General features: G+C 40.8%; 1 protein-coding gene across 7 annotated transcripts in view; it reads left to right on the forward strand.

Moving 5' to 3' along the window:
• scn8aa (sodium channel, voltage gated, type VIII, alpha subunit a) overlaps positions 1 to 17,463 on the forward strand; it is a 125,329-nt gene extending 107,866 nt beyond the window's left edge. For 4 of the 7 annotated variants that reach the window (XM_057830078.1, XM_057830077.1, XM_057830080.1 and 1 more), the window contains exons 21-27: positions 673 to 795; positions 8,465 to 8,749; positions 9,035 to 9,088; positions 11,246 to 11,383; positions 11,681 to 11,785; positions 11,975 to 12,245; positions 13,048 to 17,463. In XM_057830078.1, coding sequence (XP_057686061.1) covers positions 673 to 795; positions 8,465 to 8,749; positions 9,035 to 9,088; positions 11,246 to 11,383; positions 11,681 to 11,785; positions 11,975 to 12,245; positions 13,048 to 14,207 — 2,136 coding nt within the window. In that variant the 3' untranslated portion in view covers positions 14,208 to 17,463. The remainder of the gene's footprint in view (positions 1 to 672; positions 796 to 8,464; positions 8,750 to 9,034; positions 9,089 to 11,245; positions 11,384 to 11,680; positions 11,786 to 11,974; positions 12,246 to 13,047) is intronic. The other 3 variants (XM_057830081.1, XM_057830082.1, XM_057830083.1) reach the window with 1 other exon arrangement.
• The last annotated feature ends 2,751 nt before the right edge of the window (positions 17,464 to 20,214 follow it).

The following is a 20,214-nucleotide window of genomic DNA, read 5'->3' on the forward strand; positions in this document are numbered from 1 at the left end:
ACACTTGTACATGTTGACTTGTATTCTTTCTCTTAGGTACCGTTAGTTTGTCTGTCTTAAATTGTGATTGGGATTTGAGCCCAAGAGCGACACGGAGAGACAATGTTAGAGGGCCAAGGGTAAGGCTCTCCAATCTGTTGGGTGTTTAATCGACTCCTGCAGGGTGACCTCTCTTCTAATTCTTCCTCCTGCTTTCCCCTCCTTGAGCTTTCCTCTGCCCCCCCCAGCCAACCCTCTCGCTTGTTTTAACCGTGTCACGTTCTTCTTTGCCTAATTTGCCCTTGATTTGAGTCTTATGTCTCTCTCTCTCTCTCTCTCTCTCTGTGTTTCTCTCTGTCACTCTGTCTCTCTCCTCCTTCCTCTATATCGCTCAATTCTGCATTTCTTTGCAGGTACACTGGACTTTCACCCCAAATTAACTGACATTTAACAACCCCCTTGGCCTTCTGCTACTAAATCAAACACCACAAATAAAACCTATACTTCTCTCTTTAGTGTCTATGCATGTATAAATGCAGTTTTCCATGCATCTATACATTGCATAGATTTACAGTATGTGTGTATGTTAAGCAACTCTCCTTCGCCTATTCCAGGGCCCTTTCTCTTCCTTAGTGAATAATCTCACACTTCTAACAGTTTGGAACCTCTTTTGCTTCTCTGTTTTTTGTGTAGGTGTCTATAGTCAGCCTTGTAGCTAATGCGCTGGGCTACTCCGATCTAGGGCCCATTAAATCACTCAGGACACTAAGGGCCTTGAGACCCCTCAGAGCCTTGTCACGTTTTGAAGGGATGAGGGTAAGATCCAAAGCTAAGCAGCTGATCCTTCCGCATGCCCATTCAACAGTTTCAAGCATGCTAGAATTGAAAAGTATCAACAAAAGAACAATAACAAAATCCAAAAAAATATTCGGGGGGTTTCAATTGAAACCAGAAAGCCAAACCTTTCCAATCCTGTACCATACCTTCCTTTTACTTTTCTTAGTGTCAGCAAACAAGTCATGATGCAGCTGCAGTAACCGTAAACAGAGATGCATTGCAATTGATTGTCATAAACCATCTAAAAAAATGACTGATTTTTTTTTTTTTTTTTTATAGCAAAGCTGCCTCATCACATAAGTGACAAAGGGGCAATGCTGTGGTCCCTTTTTACTTTGTTGTGAGCTGGTGACTGTGAATTGTGTCCCAGCTACAGAGCCAATGCTCACATGCCATCTCACACTGTAATCAAATCCACAATTTGCTCCTCACCTGGTCTGATTTGCAACCACTGCTTTCAATGAAGACGACAACACACACCTACTTTCCTACTGCCGTTGCGGCTTCGTCTACACATGCTCATAAATTCCCTCTCCTTCCCTAGCATACACCATCCTTCAGAACATTGACGACAACAACCAGTTCAATCCAAAATTACTAGACAGTCATACACAAATTGTGGGCAAAGGATAGATTTATTTTTATTTGTACAATTTAGTCAGAATTTTGTGTCGAAAACTCATATTTGAGGTAGAGCTAGCAAGTGTTCTCACATTTTTTTAATAAATAGAGTTCCAAACATGATAAATATTGAGTATTTAAACCAACTATTTTATGTTGCTACTTTAAAGTGGTCACTGTTGCTGTGTGTTGCAGTTATGTAATATAAACAATCTTTTATAGCACTATTAAATGTTCTTATCAAAAAATAATTGGAATTTTGAATATTTAGTTTAAAAACCAGGGATAATCCACTTGATGCACTTGCTGTTTGTGCTGTATATCAAATATCAACATTGTCTTTTTTCAACCCGACCACTGGGCTGCTGCAGTATGGCCATACACAAATTATACTTGACATCTGTAAATTACACAACATGAACAACAGCACCGACACAGCGCTGGGAAGGCCGCTTATGTCCTGCAAAATCCATTTTGTATAATTACTCTGTTGATTTTCCTTGGAAACCCATCAGATTTGTACCAAATTGGATTTTCTGAGGCAATTTCTTTCTGTACCAATATTTTATCCAAAATATGAAGTCATCATTTCAATCAGTGTGGACCGGTTGGTTCCCGTGGTGATGGCAACACCTGATGGTCAAGGCGGAAACAATTACAGTGGTACCTCTACTTACGACATTGTTTCTGGAAGTTGTCTTGTAACCCGGAAAATCTGTAAATTAAGATGTGTTTTCCATGTGAATGCCCTAATCCAGGGGTGTCCAAAACCTTTTGCAAAGCGGGCCAGATTTGGTGTGGTAAAAATGTGGGGGGCCGGCCTTAGCTGTTGCCCTTTATGTAGAACAATATCTTTAAAGGGTATGAAAACACTAAGGGGCTGTGAGATATCAATAGAACCGTTATGTGGCAAGATAACAAATATTAATAAAGTTAACAAAAAAATAAATCGCTTTCATGAGCAATTATCGAAAATAGATCGAAAATTACGAACATTTCCGAAAGTATTCCGGAAACAGCCGAATGGGGCGGAGACATCATAACAAGGAAACAAAAGGTCGAGGCAGGTGCCATCGTTGTTTATCGACGAGAGAGTTGCGTTCGTGTTTTATCAAAAAATCGCTAAAATGGTTCAAACCTGTCATGCTATGTGGTTTACAAATAGCCATTTGTCGCAATGTAGTACCCATGAGTTCCCGAACGCGAGAAAAAGAGCTGGACTACACAGACAATGAGTAAAGTTCGTCGGTGCTAAGAGGGCTAATTTTGCAGACCCAGCCTCTGGCGCGGTTTTGTGTAGTGCACATTTTACACCTGAAAGCTATATGAACTATGGACAAATGAAATCAGGTTTTGCTAAGAAATTGCTGCTGAAAGCAGATGCGGTGCCCACCTACACGCGCAGCCACCTAAATGTCCCGAGATAACAAGAAAGAGGACGATGACTGGCTCTGATGAGACCACCCCACCACCCCAGGCAAAGCAAAGGAGGGAAATGGCCAGAGTGAGTACTCTTTTATAATAAAAAACATATCACGCATTGGATATAGGACTGGACACATGTATAAATTATCGCTTGAAAAATGTATAAAACAAATCCTCTAGTCCCATTCATATTTGTGTCGGATGGCAGAGCGAAAACCGATGATAGCACATTAAATGATAATTATTCTATACCAGTGACGTGCGGTCAGGGGAGGCAGGTGAGGCAGAGCCTCACCTGTCATCATGACAAAAAAATAATTATAGCATCAAATTTATATTAATATTTGTCCATTGCTCTTTATGTATGACTCATTTCAAACATTTTTTATAGTCAAAATCGCTGAATTTGCCCATTTCCTGTTCAAATAACGAAATGAAACGAGAGGTGCGGCAGCAACGAGTAAAGCCTCACCTCTGATTGCGCAATCCATAACAAACTGGGTTGATACATGGAATTGGAGCGTGCTGGTTGCCGTACATCTGCATGTCGCCATTATAATGTTTCCAGATACGTTTACTTGACCTGATTTTCCACAGTCTGGCTAATGTCTTTAACCCTTAAAGTTTAATTTTTGTTAGCGACATATTTAGTTTTGCTGATGGGAAATAAAACCGCAGTGAAAAGGCACAGCTTGCGGCAGATAGTACTCTGCCGCACTGAAAGGGGGCGTACGTGAAACTGGACTTTCCGTCAAAAGTGGACGCGATTAACAACACCGGAGCTAAAAGGTGTGCTTCAAACTACGGGACAGAAGATAACTCGCGCTTTTCAAACGGATTGGTACACCCGAAAAGACTGGCTATGTGGCTGTCCTTCGAAAAAATCGGCTTTGCTGCTTTCCCTGCCTTTTTTTCTCAACTTGTGCCAATGTCTGGACTAACACGAGATATTGTGACATTAAAAAACTACCACGAAGCCTCAGCAAACACGAGAGCTCGACCACTCTCATATTTGGCCTGATTGCTTTAAAAACTTTTGGAAGCTCAAGGATCGATTTGGCTTTGACGAACAGCGGAAGCTCAACGGTAGCATCCAGAATGCTCAGGTAAAGAGTTTGAAATACCTCATTAATGCAACCTGCATCCTAGCTAAACAGGAGTTAACATTTCGTGGTAACGATGAGCGTGTAAGCTCTTCTAAACGTGGCATATATGTAGAACGATTACATGGTTTTGCTAAGAAAGATGAAAGGTTAGCTAGACATTTGGACACATCCACTGTGTGTTCTTGCTTGTCAAATAGAACACATCGATCTAATTGAAGCAATCCTCTCCATTGAGGCGGAGAGATTTTTTTAAGGTAAAGGAAAATAAGGAGTACTTTTACAAAAAGGGCGTAGGTTTGCATAGGGACGGTAGGGACATAACATTACCAACTTTTCAGGATGCTAAAATTGTCCCCACCAACGTTTAAGCAACCTTACCTTTTTTGCATGATATAATGTTCAGTTATATAGAGAATTTAGATCTTTCAATAGTTCCATATGTTGTAAGGATAGAATTGACCCTACCATTATTAAGTAAATTATTTTCATTATGTTTATGCTATTAAAAACCAGACATTTATTCAGGAAGTTTTCAAAATGTTTCTTTAGTATTTTTTGAAAACAAAGGTTTGAATCGAACAGTGTATCATCTGAACCAATGCACATAAAAGTTATTATCAGTAGATAAGGATTTATTTTGCATTGATCATTTTGTCTATTAATTAACTAGGTTCATATACATGAGAAATGTGGCCCTTTGCCCCCTTCATCCAATCTGTTTGGTCTTATTAATGTCCTAACTAAATTTTGGCCTTAAATAAAATATTCTTTGTTTTTCTTTTCACACTTTTTGTTTAGCAATCTGTAATAAATTGATTAAAGTATCAGAATTACAAGTTTTTAAAAAAAACTGAATATTTCACTAAAGGTCAGAATTGAATTCTGTGGTTTTGTACACCACTCTTTACTCTCATTTATGTTGCATGAATTATCGCAAATGCATGTTATTTTCTTACTTTTACGTATCGATAATATGTACCGTGTGTGCGTGTTTTGTGAAGAATGCTGATGAGATATGAAATAACCAGTAGCCAATTGAATAAGCTACCCTTTTTGGTTTATATATTTGGAAATCTGACACTAAAGGAGTCAGTGCCTCACCAACCATGAACCTCACCGCACGTCACTGTTCTATACATTACTTTATTTTGCGTTCACGGTGTATCAGCTTCATAAAAAGAAATGCAAAACAAACCATTCGGTGTTTCTGTTGCCGCCGGTGTTTCATCAGCGTGATTGCTCCCCTCAATGATCCTTTCATTAAGCTGCATTGGCTTTCGTTTGGGCTCAAACTGATAACCCAAAACACCAAAGAAAGGTTCAAAATACTCAAAGCCATAATGTATCATCACAGCACATTTGAATTTCTACATGAAATCGTAACGTTTAAAAGCCAACTGCGTCTTTTGCTCAAAAAACGATGCTGTCTCTTCCACAATCAGGGATTTTCTATGCAAAATTTTGGAGTTTCGAATGAATTTTGGTACTCATTTAAACCCATTTAAGAACACTCGCAGACGCTTATAGTACTAATGTGTACATTTTTAAGAAAATCAGTCAAGCCGTTTCGGCGTCCGGAGGGAACAACACCCCCCCCCCCCCCCCCCCCCCACACACACACACACACACACCTACGCACACAAAGTCGTATATATGTTTTGATTTATACTAATTTTGAGATGATATATTGACCAGTTGCTTGTAAATATAGATTTATTCTTTATTCTCTGGCCAAGGTGCATCCTCCCACCATGTTAGACAACTGTGTGACAGTCTCCGAGCAAAGCTCGACAAACTGACAGATTCTTGTGAATTATATTGTATTAATGATGAATACTAATACGTGATTGGACATGTGTGTCTGACTGGTGTTCCCAGTTGGTTAGAAGCTGGTTGTTGTCAAGTCTAGCCCCTCCATCATATATGCCCTTCTCCACCTCTCTTAGCAATCCCTACATTTTGAATGGCTGCCCTTTTGTCACCTGGAGGCCCAGATGTGAAACACAATGCATAAACCACCACTCCCAACTCCACTTCACCCAATTGCCCCTCTTACCCTCTCGTCGTAACGTTCCACCACTAACTTCACCTCTGCTGAAGACTTGGTACACTCCTTCCTGCTTGTTCAGGATCTTCAGGGAATGTCAGGCTATGGGACAGACAAGCGCCCCCTCGCACTATTGTGGTAGTGGGAGTACAGTTTAAATCTTGCCTGCCAATGCACACTCTAATTCCACTCATTCCATTTCAGTCCCCACCTTTTTGAGGTGCAGGCAGAAGATTATCAAATATGCGCAGCTGCCATTTCACACAAGTCCTCCACGTCATGGCACCATACGGTTTCCTGTGGTCTTCCATTTGCACAGGAAGTAAACATTGGAGGGAATTAGGGGCCCTGTCAAACTCAACGTTTAAGTTTTGGGCTGAGATCACCAAACCGTGATTTGGTTGCTCCAAAAATGACAGCCCAGCATTAAGACAGTGCGTGCAATCGTGAAGTGCATTGAGGCTCATTCATACGAGCTTTCCAGTGACTCAAATGTGATGTGCATGAGCAGGCATTTAAGGCCCTGGATAGGTTGCATGGATGTTACATTAATCATACATTAGATGCCTCTCTTATGAATACTGTAGGTCATGGGGGAAGGTGGAAAAAGAGGCAAAAGGGGTGGGGAAGATCCTGTTTTATCAGTCTGACAACTATGTTGATATTCATCTAATGATATACAGATTATACATTTTGTTTGAAATGGCCAATGTAAATGCTGAGCAATAAATAAATGAATGGGGACACGGATGAATAGAGAGATGAAAGAGATTCTGGAGACACAATAATGATAACAAAAATTGATGCATTGCACATTTTCCTCCCCATCAATATGGTTGATATTGGGCTGATCTGGCCTTGTAGTTCTTTTTCTGTTGAGCTAGATTCAAGATGCAGGTTTGATTAAAGTGCCTGCATGTACAGTATACAGTAAATGCAATGTTACTATCTTTATTTGAATAGACACATGGTGCAAACCCCAACTGTGCCCCCTAAAATAATAACAATAATCATTCTGTGAAACTAATTAACCACATTGGCACTAGTCTGCTAAATTCCAACTCATGTAAGCCTCTCTCAAATAAAAAAGAAAAGCTATGGAAACACGTGCTATTTGAACTTTAAATCCAGTTTTATTAGTTCTTTGTCATTTAGAGTATGTTTTAAGCAGTGCAGTTTATACCCACTGTGTTCAATATTATAAAGGCCAGGCTGCTGGTTTAAATACACATCAAATGGCAACAAACCTCTCAAACACCTTAGCAGTCATTCTGCCATGATCTCTTTCGTTACTCTCGCTCTTGATCCAAGAATTTCTCCATTGATTTATTGATTTGAGTAGTTCTTGAGATTGCACAATGCCATATATATATCACGCATGTACTAGAACTGCTGGTGCACATTATGCATTTTGGAAAGTCAGTTTCCCTCTTTCTTCTCTCATGGTTTTCAAGTAGCATATTGGGAAAACATTTGATCCGTTGTTCTAATTGCAACAAGAGACATTTTCTCAGCGAGCACAACAAAGACTTTTTGCGCAGGTAGCGTAGATGCCAATTTGTTTCGGCGATTTGTGCGGATTGGAAATGGCGTACATGCTGAGAGAATGGTGCCGCAGAGAGAGGGAATATGGCTTCACAAAACAATGACACGCATGCTCAGCTGTCGGCCTGCCATTAAAAATAGCACTGCTATGTTAGCATACCATTCATCGAATTAGCCTGCACTGCTAAGAATACATTCTGGGCTGGTTAATGTGATTTTTATTTGGACTGTTATATAATTGTGTGAATTAGTTGAGCTAGAAAGAAGTCTATATTGAAAATTTTAATAGTCTGTATAATAACTGGATTATGTAAAGTGGGCATATCATATTGGTGTGGCATACAATATGTTGTAAATTATATAAAAGCAATCTTTCAAAACATTGTGAATTATGACTGAATTTTTAACATAAAGTATTATGTTTCATTTATTATTTAATTTATTAAATAGAAAAATCCACATGGTGAGCTAAACACTTTTTAATTTTTGCTGTTTTTGTGATTTTAAAGAATCTACACTGTCCTTTTTTTCCCAAACATTCACACTCCCATTCACAGCTACGTATGCCAAAGTAGCCTAGTCTTCAATTCAGCTAACATGAATATTATGTTATAAAAAATAGCATGTCAACTCCACACAGTTAGACTGTACAGTAGATGTGATTGGAACCTAACCCTCAAAACTGTGAGGCAAATGTGCTAGTCCACCACATCTAATTGTCAGACAAATTCAGTTCAATGAACTAATAATAAGATTGTGGCTCCTCTAGCCAGGGAAAACAACATGTTTAATAGTAAATGCAAGGCCATAACAGTATGATGTGTCCTGCCAAAAGGTTGAAATGATTGATTTGTGTTTCTTTTGCCTCATAGTGTCATGTCCTGTCTTTCCTGATCTGGTTTAGGTGGTGGTCAACGCCTTGGTAGGAGCCATCCCTTCCATTATGAATGTGCTGCTGGTTTGCCTCATCTTTTGGCTGATTTTTAGTATCATGGGGGTCAACTTGTTTGCGGGCAAGTACTACTACTGTTTCAACGAGACCTCCGAGGAGTACTTTCCAATTGACGTGGTCAACAACAAGACCCAATGTTTGGCTCTCGTTGAGCAAAACTTTACGGAGGTTAGGTGGAAGAATGTTAAAATCAACTTTGACAACGTGGGCGCCGGCTACCTGGCTTTGCTGCAAGTGGTGAGAGCGCAATGACTGTTGGACTCTGTTTCTTTTCTTTTAACTGCAGTCATGTCTCATTTCATTCATTTGCATTCAAGTTCTCAACGGCTGCATTCCAATCTGTGTATTGAGTGTTTCTGCATCCTTATTTCTCTTTCTTTCCATTCACAAGCTGTTCAACTGGACATGCATCGCTCTTGGTTTGCGTTTAGATATTTGTTGCTTTCCTTTATATGTTAAATGCATTCCCCCCCATGTTAATAATATTTATCAGCTTGTCTCAATGTGTTCCTCTTTTCAAAGGCCACATTCAAAGGGTGGATGGATATTATGTATGCTGCTGTGGATTCTAGAGAGGTATGTTAATAGCATTTGTATGGTGAATAACTGTAACCATCATGAAACCAATGTTAACTGTACAGACAATGTACATGACACAATATGCATTTTCCCAATTACAATTTGAAAACAATGTTTGTGTCATGCTTCCACCCCAAAGATCAACAATGATAGGACACTTACTCCATCTTGTCTTGCTACAGTGATCATCCTATTTTGAGGGGTGGGCCCTACTCAATGTTGTGTAACTGTCTGGTTTTGTTCTATAGTGTTAACACAAAAACAATTGGTAAAATATGCTGGCTAACTGGTATTTCACACAAAGCAAAAGCAGCATTGTTGAGAACTCCCATAGCGTTCATTTTAACCCTATTCTGGTGTTTATATGTGATCACACTAGAAGGCGAAAGAAACGAAAATGAATCTTTTTGCGAAGTTCAACAATAACTCCCATGTAAGAGTTAAAGATACTCCTATTTCAGTGTTAAATTTTAACGCTTTTAAAAATTAAAATTGAACCCTTTTGGAGAATAAAATTGAACCCTTTTGGAGAGTTAAAAATAAGCTTTTTGGAGAGTTATTTAAAAAACTGAAAAGTAGAAATCGATCATAGCCAAATCTATAGACCCTACTCACGTGACGTCACAGCCACGCCCCCGCGCCATGATGTCCGCATACTCGCCATAGAAATGCATTAGCGCTTCGTAAATTCTTCCTATTATTGCACGTTTTACTGCTCGTCAACATTAATACTCAAAATGGTGAAGTCGTGTGTGGAGGTCGGTTGCAAAAACAGAGAAGATAGACGGAGAGACTTGAATTTTTACCGTATTCCGAGAGACACGAAGAGGAGGCCGCGATTGACTGCTGCAATTCGACGAGACAACTGGGCTCCAAACGACTACCACAGATTATGTAGTAGTCATTTTATATCTGGTAAGATGCATTTAATATATATTTAGAGGGTTTCGGGCTGACAACCACAATTAAGATCATTGCTAGGCTAATCGCCGACAACATACACGTATGTATGTAGTTAGTGCTATCGCTAAACCATATAAACATTAAAAGCCCTAGCTCCATTGACAAATGACATGAAATACATTAGACTTGACAGTGGATGTTAGCAAGAACAAAAGATTTTCAATTGAAAATTTCGTAACTCACCTTCCGAGCACAAGATTCCTGCCGAATTTTCGTGTACGAGGACGTGTTTCACCTAACCAGCAACGTAGCATTTATAAGCCTCCAAGCTCTTAAAGTTTTTCAAACTTTCGTGAGAATAGGCTGATTTTGTGTGGGTATCAGATGTCAGGCGAAGCCAGCGGGTCGAAAAACATCGATTTAGGCATCAAATACGGATCTGGCGAATGGATAAACTGAAGCTTTTCCACGTAACGCCTTTTATGCAACGGATCCAATGAGTTTACAGCGTCAGATAACACCGGGGCTTCCATGAATTGCTCTATAACTTGCTCGACTAATAGAAAACAATGAGAATAGGTCTGAAAAAGAGGTACAATATGGCGGCCGGAAACAGCGACACGCCCATTTTGTGACGTAGGTGAGTAGGGTCTATAGTAAAACATTCTTTAGATGTAAACAATTGCAATTTAAAATTATTTCACTATTTGGTACAATATAGAGCAGTTCATCAATCATCACACATTTGGTTACAGCCATGTTTGTGTTGATTTCCATGTGCAGTGCTTCACATAACACTGTTCCTTTTTCCAACTTAAAAGCAAAACCAACCAAAAATAATGGCGGCGCGTATAAAGCGATTGTGCTTGATGAACTGCCTACAAATGAGGGGGAGCATCTCGTTGAGTCCCTGGGTGTAACCAAAGCTGAGGGAACTCTGACCCTTTCACTCTGAAATTCAACCCCAACCCACCACAACCCATTTGAATCCAACAAAGTAGACCTTAACTCATACAGTGTCATGTTAACACCACACTCCTGTAAAAAAGGTAACACCCAGATTTTAACTCTTGGTAACTCAGGGTGTTTTCCCATCTAAAAGTTTCAAAAATCCAAAGAAAAGGGGAACGCTGTTTTTTTGTTGTTGTTTTTTTAATGGGGGTGGTTTAGTTTTAAGTTATTCATCTTTTGGCCCATTCAAGAGCATTTGATGAATTGTGCACATGTCCACCATGTCTCTATCAATCTAAGGTGGAAGACCAGCCTGACTATGAAGTAAACATCTATATGTACATCTACTTTGTGGTTTTCATTATCTTCGGGTCCTTCTTTACCCTCAATCTCTTCATTGGTGTGATCATTGACAACTTCAACCAACAAAAGAAGAAGATAAGTATAACATATCTATTTCTCTATTTAATTCTGGTACAAGTCACTGATGGTGTATTGGTGCATTTACCTGACTGGTAAAGGTGGTGTGGGATCAATTCCCACTCAGTGGCGGTGTGATTGTGGGTGCGAATGGTTGTCTGTCACTCTGTGTGCATGTCCTACAATTGACTGGTGACCAGTTTAGGGTTAGGGTTTTTCAGAGGGCAGCGGGGATAGGCTCCCGCAACCCTGATAAGAATAAGTGATGTTGAAAATTACAAGATTATAACCAAATGTTTTTTTCCTTCCCTTTACTTTGGAGGTCAGGATATTTTCATGACAGAGGAACAGAAGAAGTATTACAATGCCATGAAGAAATTGGGCTCTAAAAAACCTCAGAAACCCATCCCTCGACCACAGGTACAATATGCTTTCCTATACAAAAACTTAGGGCGTACTTCAGTCAACATGTATATGATGTATTGTTCCACTTCAGTTCGGTCGGTATGTGTCGAACCTGACTTTCAGTTCGTAGGCATGCATTGCTCTTGGAGCAATATCCTTTCAAAAATAATGCTGTTTTGAATTTTGTAACCTCTGTGTCCACAGAACAAGATCCAAGGAATGGTTTTTGACTTTGTCACGCAGCAAGTTTTCGATATCTCCATCATGATCCTCATTTGTCTCAACATGGTCACCATGATGGTGGAAACAGATGACCAATCTGATGAGACAGAAAATGTTCTCTACTGGGTCAACTTCATCTTCATTGTAGTCTTCACTACAGAGTTTTTGCTGAAGCTTTTCGCTCTTCGACACTATTACTTCACCAATGGATGGAATATCTTTGATGTGGTGGTGGTCATCTTGTCCATTGTGGGTGAGTTGCAGGACAGGCAAACTTTTATTCAAGCCGATCAGTTCGGTTGACCAGATTACAGCCTGGAACACTTGCATTTTCATTAACTGTAGTCTGTCAAGCTCTGATGTTCAACTAGCTGAGCATTACAGCATTAACTACAATGGGTTTTAACTCATTTACAATACCGTTTTATCCCTAAACTGAAATTTGTTACAACAAATTAAATAGCTTTTTGGTGGAAGGACCCCAGTAACGGATGAGATCCACCAGTAGTTCCTAAAAGTTCTGAATGTTGCCCTGGTTTACGTGCCTCTGCAACATATCATGGATAGTACCGTTTGATTGGAAGACTGGGGCGGTGGTTCCCTCTTATTAAGAAATTTGACTGAGGTGTACGTTACTACACTGCTCAGCCATGGGGATTTTGGAAAGGACAGTCCATAAGAATGTCCAAGCTTACATTCAGGAGAAGGTGGGGTTTGTCTTCTGAACTTCAGCAGGGTCTTTGAAGGTATGGGGGAGTTTGCACGACCAGTTTATATGTGCTTTTATCCGGGGTGAGGAAAATCTGGGTTTGACTTCCTGGGTTTTTGAAGTTGAATTACTGACAGATGAAACTGTATCAGTCAGTGTAGTCGGGCTCTGGCTTTTTATGTGACAATAGTGTAACTTGATGTTATATAATAATAAAAAAAGACCCAACATCTAATTTAACCAGCCAACATGTCTTGTCAATCTTGCATGTGCTAGATCTGCAGATTCTCTATACATTTAAATGCTGTTTTATTCACTCATGATTTGTGTTCGCTTGTCTTCACAGGTATGTTCCTGGCTGACTTAATTGAGAAGTACTTCGTGTCTCCAACCTTGTTCAGGGTGATCCGTTTGGCCCGTATCGGACGTATCTTGCGTCTTATCAAAGGAGCAAAGGGCATCCGAACTTTACTCTTCGCCTTGATGATGTCATTGCCAGCCCTGTTCAACATCGGCCTCTTGCTCTTCCTGGTCATGTTTATCTTCTCCATCTTCGGCATGTCCAACTTTGGTTACGTGAAGCATGGTGCCGGTATCGACGACTTATACAACTTTGAGACTTTTGGCAATAGCATGATAATCCTGTTCATGATCACCACTTCGGCCGGCTGGGATGGCTTGCTTTTGCCCATCCTCAACTATCCGCCGGACTGCAACCCCAACCTGGAAAACCCCGGCACCTCTGTCAAGGGCGACTGCGGTAACCCGTCAGTGGGAATATTTTTCTTTGTCATGTATATTATTATTTCCTTCCTGATTGTGGTCAACATGTACATTGCCATCATTCTGGAGAACTTTAGTGTAGCCACAGAGGAGAGTGCCGATCCTCTCAGTGAGGACGACTTTGAGACCTTCTATGAGATCTGGGAGAAGTTTGATCCCACTGCCTCTCAGTTCATCACTTTTGCCAAGCTGTCTGACTTTGCTGATGCTTTAGAGCACCCACTTCGTGTGCCAAAGCCCAACACTATTGAGCTGATTGCCATGGATATGCCCATGGTGAGCGGCGATCGCATCCACTGCCTTGACATCCTGTTTGCCTTCACTAAGCGTGTTCTAGGCGACAGCGGCGAGTTGGACATGCTGAGGCAGCAGATGGAGGAGCGCTTTGTAGCGGCGAACCCTTCCAAGGTGTCGTACGAGCCAATCACCACTACGCTACGCCGAAAGCAGGAGGACGTTTCGGCCAGGATCATCCAGAATGCCTATCGTGCTCATCTCATCCGTCGCGGCATCATCTTCAAACGACACGCATTCGTAAACAATAAACTGGAAAATGGAGGCACCAACCAGGAAAAGAAGGAGAGCACGCCATCTACAGCCTCACTTCCGTCATATGACAGTGTGACCAAACCTGACAAGGAGAAGCAAGATGACAACAAGGATGAGTGGGCAAGAAAGGAGAAGGACAAAAACCAAAAAGATGAGTGGGAATCTAAGTGTTAGCCACCTTGAGGCCCTTGAGCCCCACCGTTGTAGGAACAGCGATCATTTTGCAAGTAATAAAACCCGAGAAAAACGCTGGAAAAAGATGTTTACAGACTACTGAGGCAACATGGTTACTTATGTCATCAAAGACACCTGAACCAAACAATCAGTTTACTGTGGAACTTTGTTGTATAATGCCCAAGATCTTAGATGTAGAGACTCAATACAGCAGGCTGGCCATGAACACACATACACAAACACAAATACGTACACATACATATCTTATGGGACCAACTTGCCAAGGCACACAACGGTGAACGAATGAGAGAATAGCAACGTCCCTGCCATTGCCGAGCACGTGAAGCCCCTCTGCCTGCAGAGCATCGATGCCGGAGTACCACTCGAACTGTAACACCAGTCTGAAGGAAGAAGGGGGAAAAATCAGTAGAGAATTGATGGATAGATGGGAGTAGGCATATTGAAACCTAAACAGGTTTTTTTTTTGTTAAGTTTGTATGTGCCTCAGTGTACCTCTAGCTGATTTGAGCAGCAGAAAAAGCAACTTCAAGCCCATGTCACACGTGCTTTCATCTCCTCTTTGTTATGCTGACACAGGGAAAAAACACTGGTTTCGGTCACGGTTTTTACTCAGGCTGCAGGAGACTTGCTCAGATCAATAATAATAATTATTGTGGTTGTTCAATGCATAGAAATGACTTGCATGAAGGCATGTTTTGATGAGGAATCATGCATGAGTAATCATAGTCCACACGACACTTAATGCTCATAACCCTGCAGTGGTTTCATAGTGTGTGCTGGGGGCTGCCTACTATGGATAATACGAGTGGTGCTGCTCTTTTAATGCAAACTCCCATTGGGGGAAATTGTAGGGCAATTTAAATGTGAAGGTTTTTTCCCGCAATGACGGTGTTGTTGTTGAAGAGGCCGAAGTCAATCCTCATGTTGAGGACACTCATCCTTATCGGTGTGTGGGGCTCACATCCCTTTTGTTGTTTCGCTGTCAGAACAATGTTAGTATGCCAGAGTTTGCAGTGATTTGAGATGCGCTGCTCATATGTTAATAGAGGGTTCCCGCTGCTGTTGTAGCCCTTGTACACAGTGGTTGAAGACGCATTCGATTCCTTCTTTTTATACTCGTGACAGATATGCATTTGAGGTTCTCAGCCAACGAGTCGTTATGTAACGTCACACGTTTGTGATCATTTGGATGCAGCTTCTGGAAGTTTTGTCGTCTTCGATATCCTCCCATAAGGCTTGAGAATGACGCGGGCCGTTGTGAAGCGCAGGCGGGGTTAGCGCGCAGCTATCCCGAGTTCTCGCCTCGTCGTGCCTCGCGTCCTCGGAAAGTGCAAAAAAAAAGGGCTTGTGGTTGCTTTAATCCAGTGGGGTTTGTCCACGTGTGGTCCTTAACAACAGAATCAACTGCCATGTTTGTCAGTGTATCATTGGCACCATTTTTTTTCCACACACATTTCCAGTAAGTCGGGTGAAGACAAAAAAGGCGAGACTTTCGATGAAACATCAGCAGGCCTCACATGAATGCAGCTACGGTTTGTGAGCAATCAAACAAGTCTTGCTGGTGATTTCTTCTCTGTGAAGAAGCGCAAGGCTTTGTCAATCCAGCTGCCTCTCGAGGTGTTCCTGCCATTCTTTTTTGTATGTGCCAGTCAATGGTCCTATTTCTATGCTGATGACTTGCCCAGTGTCCGCCAACGCACCACTAATGCCATTTTGGTGTGTTAAACACTGCCTGTACCCCTACAAAACACACCCTTTTTGTCTGTACCATGAAGCCAGGTCTGTTTACAACATGAGGTCTCCCAATAGGTTTGGCTGCTGCACACTGAAACCAAATACATTCCCAACGAGAGAACCACTGGAGTGAGCTGTGTCGTCTGGCCGAACCACGCTTGTCTCGGTTGGAAACGCTCTGACTCAATCACCGCGTCAACTCCAAACAAACAAAAAGAGAAGACGTGGATGTACAGCGCAGGCAACAATGTAAATGGCACAATTGCTGGAAAAGAATGACTTTTGAGAGAAAATATAAATATTGTACCATATGATTTTATTTTATTGGCATGCTTTGTTGTGTTTTTGTAAATACAGAATTTTAAAACTGTTCCTACTAATCACACGAAAAAAGAATCATAACAATAATATAGAATGGCTTCCATCTATGCCCTTTGTCACATTTGTTACTTTTTGGATTTTTTGAGACAAATTTCACTATGAATTGAATTACGTATAATATGAAAAGATCTATCCATGTCTACATATATGTCTATATGTATATACATCAAACATAAGAACACTGTCACATTTTAGTTTACGTGCAACACTGTTCACTGTTGGTGAAGGGAGGGGGGGCGTGTTTGTTTGAACTGTAGCCTGATCATGATGACAACAATAATGTTACCAGCACATCACTTCATTCACTCAATACAAATGCACGCACACACACAGCGCACACTGCCACTTAGCTCTTCCTGAAAGACATCAGCTGGGGTGACTCATACACCCCAGGAAAAGTATTACCCCTCCTTTTACTCCTACTACCACCACACTCAGTGCCATGACAGCTTGTCCTCACCTTTTGTTTTCAGTAGTGTTCCACTCAATGGCATGTGCCTTTTTTCTGCTTTTTCTGCAAATTTGGATGTCTGTCACACCCCAAAACATGGGAAAATAATACAAAATGTGGAAGGTGAAGCTGGGAGGGGATTGGGGGGGTGGGGGGGCACACAACATGCATCATGGATGCGCAATCATAAAATTGGTATTTAGACCTTTCACTTCAACTCGATATTTAAGCGTCCGTCTCAGTAAAAAGAAAAAAAAAAAAAAAGAAAAATCAACAATGTCCTGTTCTTCTAGTTCTGTGTGTGTGTGCATATGTGTGTATGTGTCACTCACTTGCTTGTGAAAAAGCAGCTTGCCTTTGATACGTTTAAGTTCCTCCACGTTTGTTTCCCTCTAAAATTTATTTTTTTTAATGACATGTAATTATAGGACTCATTTCCTTTTTTAAAGCATGGTTTTTTTAGTATCAACATTCTTTTGGTTTTGAAAAATTTAAAAACTATTTTTGTTTTTATTTCACACCATGTTTTAAAAAAGGTGTGGGGGGTATACAGTACAATATGCTGTTGTGTTGCACAACCACTTGGACTCTTGGCAAGAATATATTAAAGATTGTCTTCATTTGAGCACGAACATTTTTATTACCAATAAAGCAGCCTTCCAGTTCAAACGATGTTTGCTTCATCTTTTCTGAAGCTTTACCTTCTCACTGTAGACAGGCTTGTGTGTTTACCTCTTTTTGAAATACACTGTAAAATTGGCTGCCGCTGTCTCTCAATGACTTATTAGTGGCAGCCACCATCTTCCTTTCAACCATTTGGCTTTTGCGGTGCACACACACTAGAGGATCGCAAAACACTCTGTGGCTAAGTGCTATTATGGTTGCAGGCCTCTCCTTGTAATGGGTTTATTGAGTTTGTTAAAAGGTCCGTGCGTTAACAACCCCCATTCCCTCTCTCCCAGGACTCCAGCCCCCTTATTTTACAGTAAATATGTACGGTATCCTCCTGTTTGTGGTCCAGAGTGTTGTAACCATTGTGTGAAGCAATACCATTGACAACTTTTGAAATGTTTGTACTGATTGAGATTGCTATACTTCGCTCAGCTCAGGAATCAAAACCCATGTGGTGATGGCAGTGTAGTGTTGATTACACTATCTCTACACTAACATCTTAGTTTAATATATGACAAATTCAACATATAAATGATGAACTTTGTTCTCAGACTCTCTTATTCAGAAGCAACTATGAGTGGGAACCTCTTGTTACCTCACGATATGATACGATTTGCGATACAAAGCTCACGATAACGATGATCTGACGATATGGCGATACAACGATTATCGATACATTGGTCAGGAAATCATTCTAGGACAGTGGTGTCCAAACTTTTTTCGTAGGGGGCCAGATTTGGTGTGGTAAAAATATGGGGGGCCGACCTTGGCTGACGTCCTTTACATAGAACAATATGTTTTTTGCAAATTTTAGCAAGCCATTCCGTGTGTCACATTTGCTTTATTTTTTAAAAATTAATAATTTCAACAATCCCACAACTAGCCTTTGTGGTGTTCTCTTTCGACTCTCGGGCTCTTGCGAAATAGTGCTGCTGAAAAACTAAACTAGCTTCAAGTTGCTTGAATTTCTCGCTATGTATCTTGCCTGTAATCTTGTCGTACATGTCAGCGTGTCTTGTTTGGTAATATCGCCTCACATTGAACTCTTCAGAACAGTGACTGTCTCTTTGCAAATGAAGCAGACAAAGTTGTTGCATATTTTAGTGAAGAAATAGTCCAATTTCCACCTATCCTTGAAGCGTCGGCTGTCGCAGTCTTTTTTTTGTTGATTGTCGCCATTTTAGAAACACGGAGTTGCACTCACACGGAGTGCTGCTCCCTTTTAGTGGGTAAATGAGGAGCAGCATATAGTGTGTAAGCTGCTTCATATGCTGGTAGCAGTACTGCTGACCAATTTATTAAGTCTGTGTGCGGGCCAGACATGATTGATTTAATGACGGAGGCTGGGGGCTGGATGAAATTTAACCAAGGGCCACATTTGGCCCCCGGGCCGGACTTTGGACATGTCTGTTCTAGGATATTCTACAAACAACTAATAAACAGAAAAACAAACTTCTGCTGTGAATTGGAATGAGTTTATCACTAGAAGACGTCCAGTCCATTTGAAATTGGCTGCCAATGACGGCCATAGGCGTTCAATTCGTTTGAAGTGGGAGGGGTGGCAGCGAATGAACATTCACTTTTGTTTCATATTGCCATTCGTTCATTATAATAAACAGAAAAACAAGCTTCTGCTGTGAACTGGAATGAATTTATCACTTGTAGACGCCCAATCCATTTGAACTGGGAGGGTGTCAGCGAATGAACGTATGTTCATTCGCTGCCATCCCTCCCACTTCAAACGGATTGACGTCTATGGCAGTCATTGGCAGCCAATGCCAGGCAGTGAGGTAATTTTGGGCCATTTAAGGTCATCTACCTGTTGATTTTCTGTTACTTCCTGTTGATTTTGCGGGTTCTTATGGGTCACTTCCTGTTTATTTTGAGTTACAGAACAGGAAGTGACCTGCGAATCACCCAAAAGAATAGGCAGTGATTTAAACTCAACAGGAAATGACCTGCAAATGAACAGCAAGTGACCTGTAAATGCCCCGAAAATCGGACAGAATGACTGCGAATGCTCTGGTTTCGAATGAACGAACGTTCCCAGTCTAAATGGATTGTGCATCAAGCACCGTCAATGGCAGCCTTAGTTACCTGAGACACTATTATGGTGGAAAATTTTGGTAGCAACTTGTTGATTCCTTTTTGTTTTTTAAACATTGACACCTTTTTAAAACAATATCTTGATTCTTGGCAGGAGCATATCGATAACCTTTTGGGATACAAAGTATCATGATATATCACCATTTCGATATTTTGTCACACCCCTAGAAGCAACCTTGATAAAAAAGTGGCTTCGAAAACGCCAATCACCTGCCATTGCTTCTGAGCAGCAAACTCTAAAAGAATGTTGAAATTTGGAAACTACACTCCAACACAGTGATACATTAGGATAGGTACATTTGTAGTCAGTGGTGGCGGGTGGTGTTTTCTCTATAGGGCCTCAGATGAAGGACGGAAGTATAGTGTTTATATGGATGTGCTCAGAGGTATTGATACCCCATCATTACTAAAAAATAAAAACTTAAACGTGTCATATAAAAAAAAAAACGATGAATATTAATGAAAATAAACCAACCAGACATTGCTTTTGAACACTGGCTATGGGCTAATATCATACAAGAGCCTCCTGCATGTTTCACAGTAGGGACAGTTAGTGTACATTTGCTTGGCAGTAAAGGAGTACCAACACATTTGCTCAGGAACAACCTTTACAGAAAGTAGCAGGTTGCATTCAGGCTCCTT

The sequence above is a fragment of the Corythoichthys intestinalis genome, chromosome 2, assembly GCF_030265065.1.
Source record: "Corythoichthys intestinalis isolate RoL2023-P3 chromosome 2, ASM3026506v1, whole genome shotgun sequence".
In the NCBI taxonomy this organism is placed as follows: Eukaryota; Metazoa; Chordata; class Actinopteri; order Syngnathiformes; family Syngnathidae; genus Corythoichthys; species Corythoichthys intestinalis.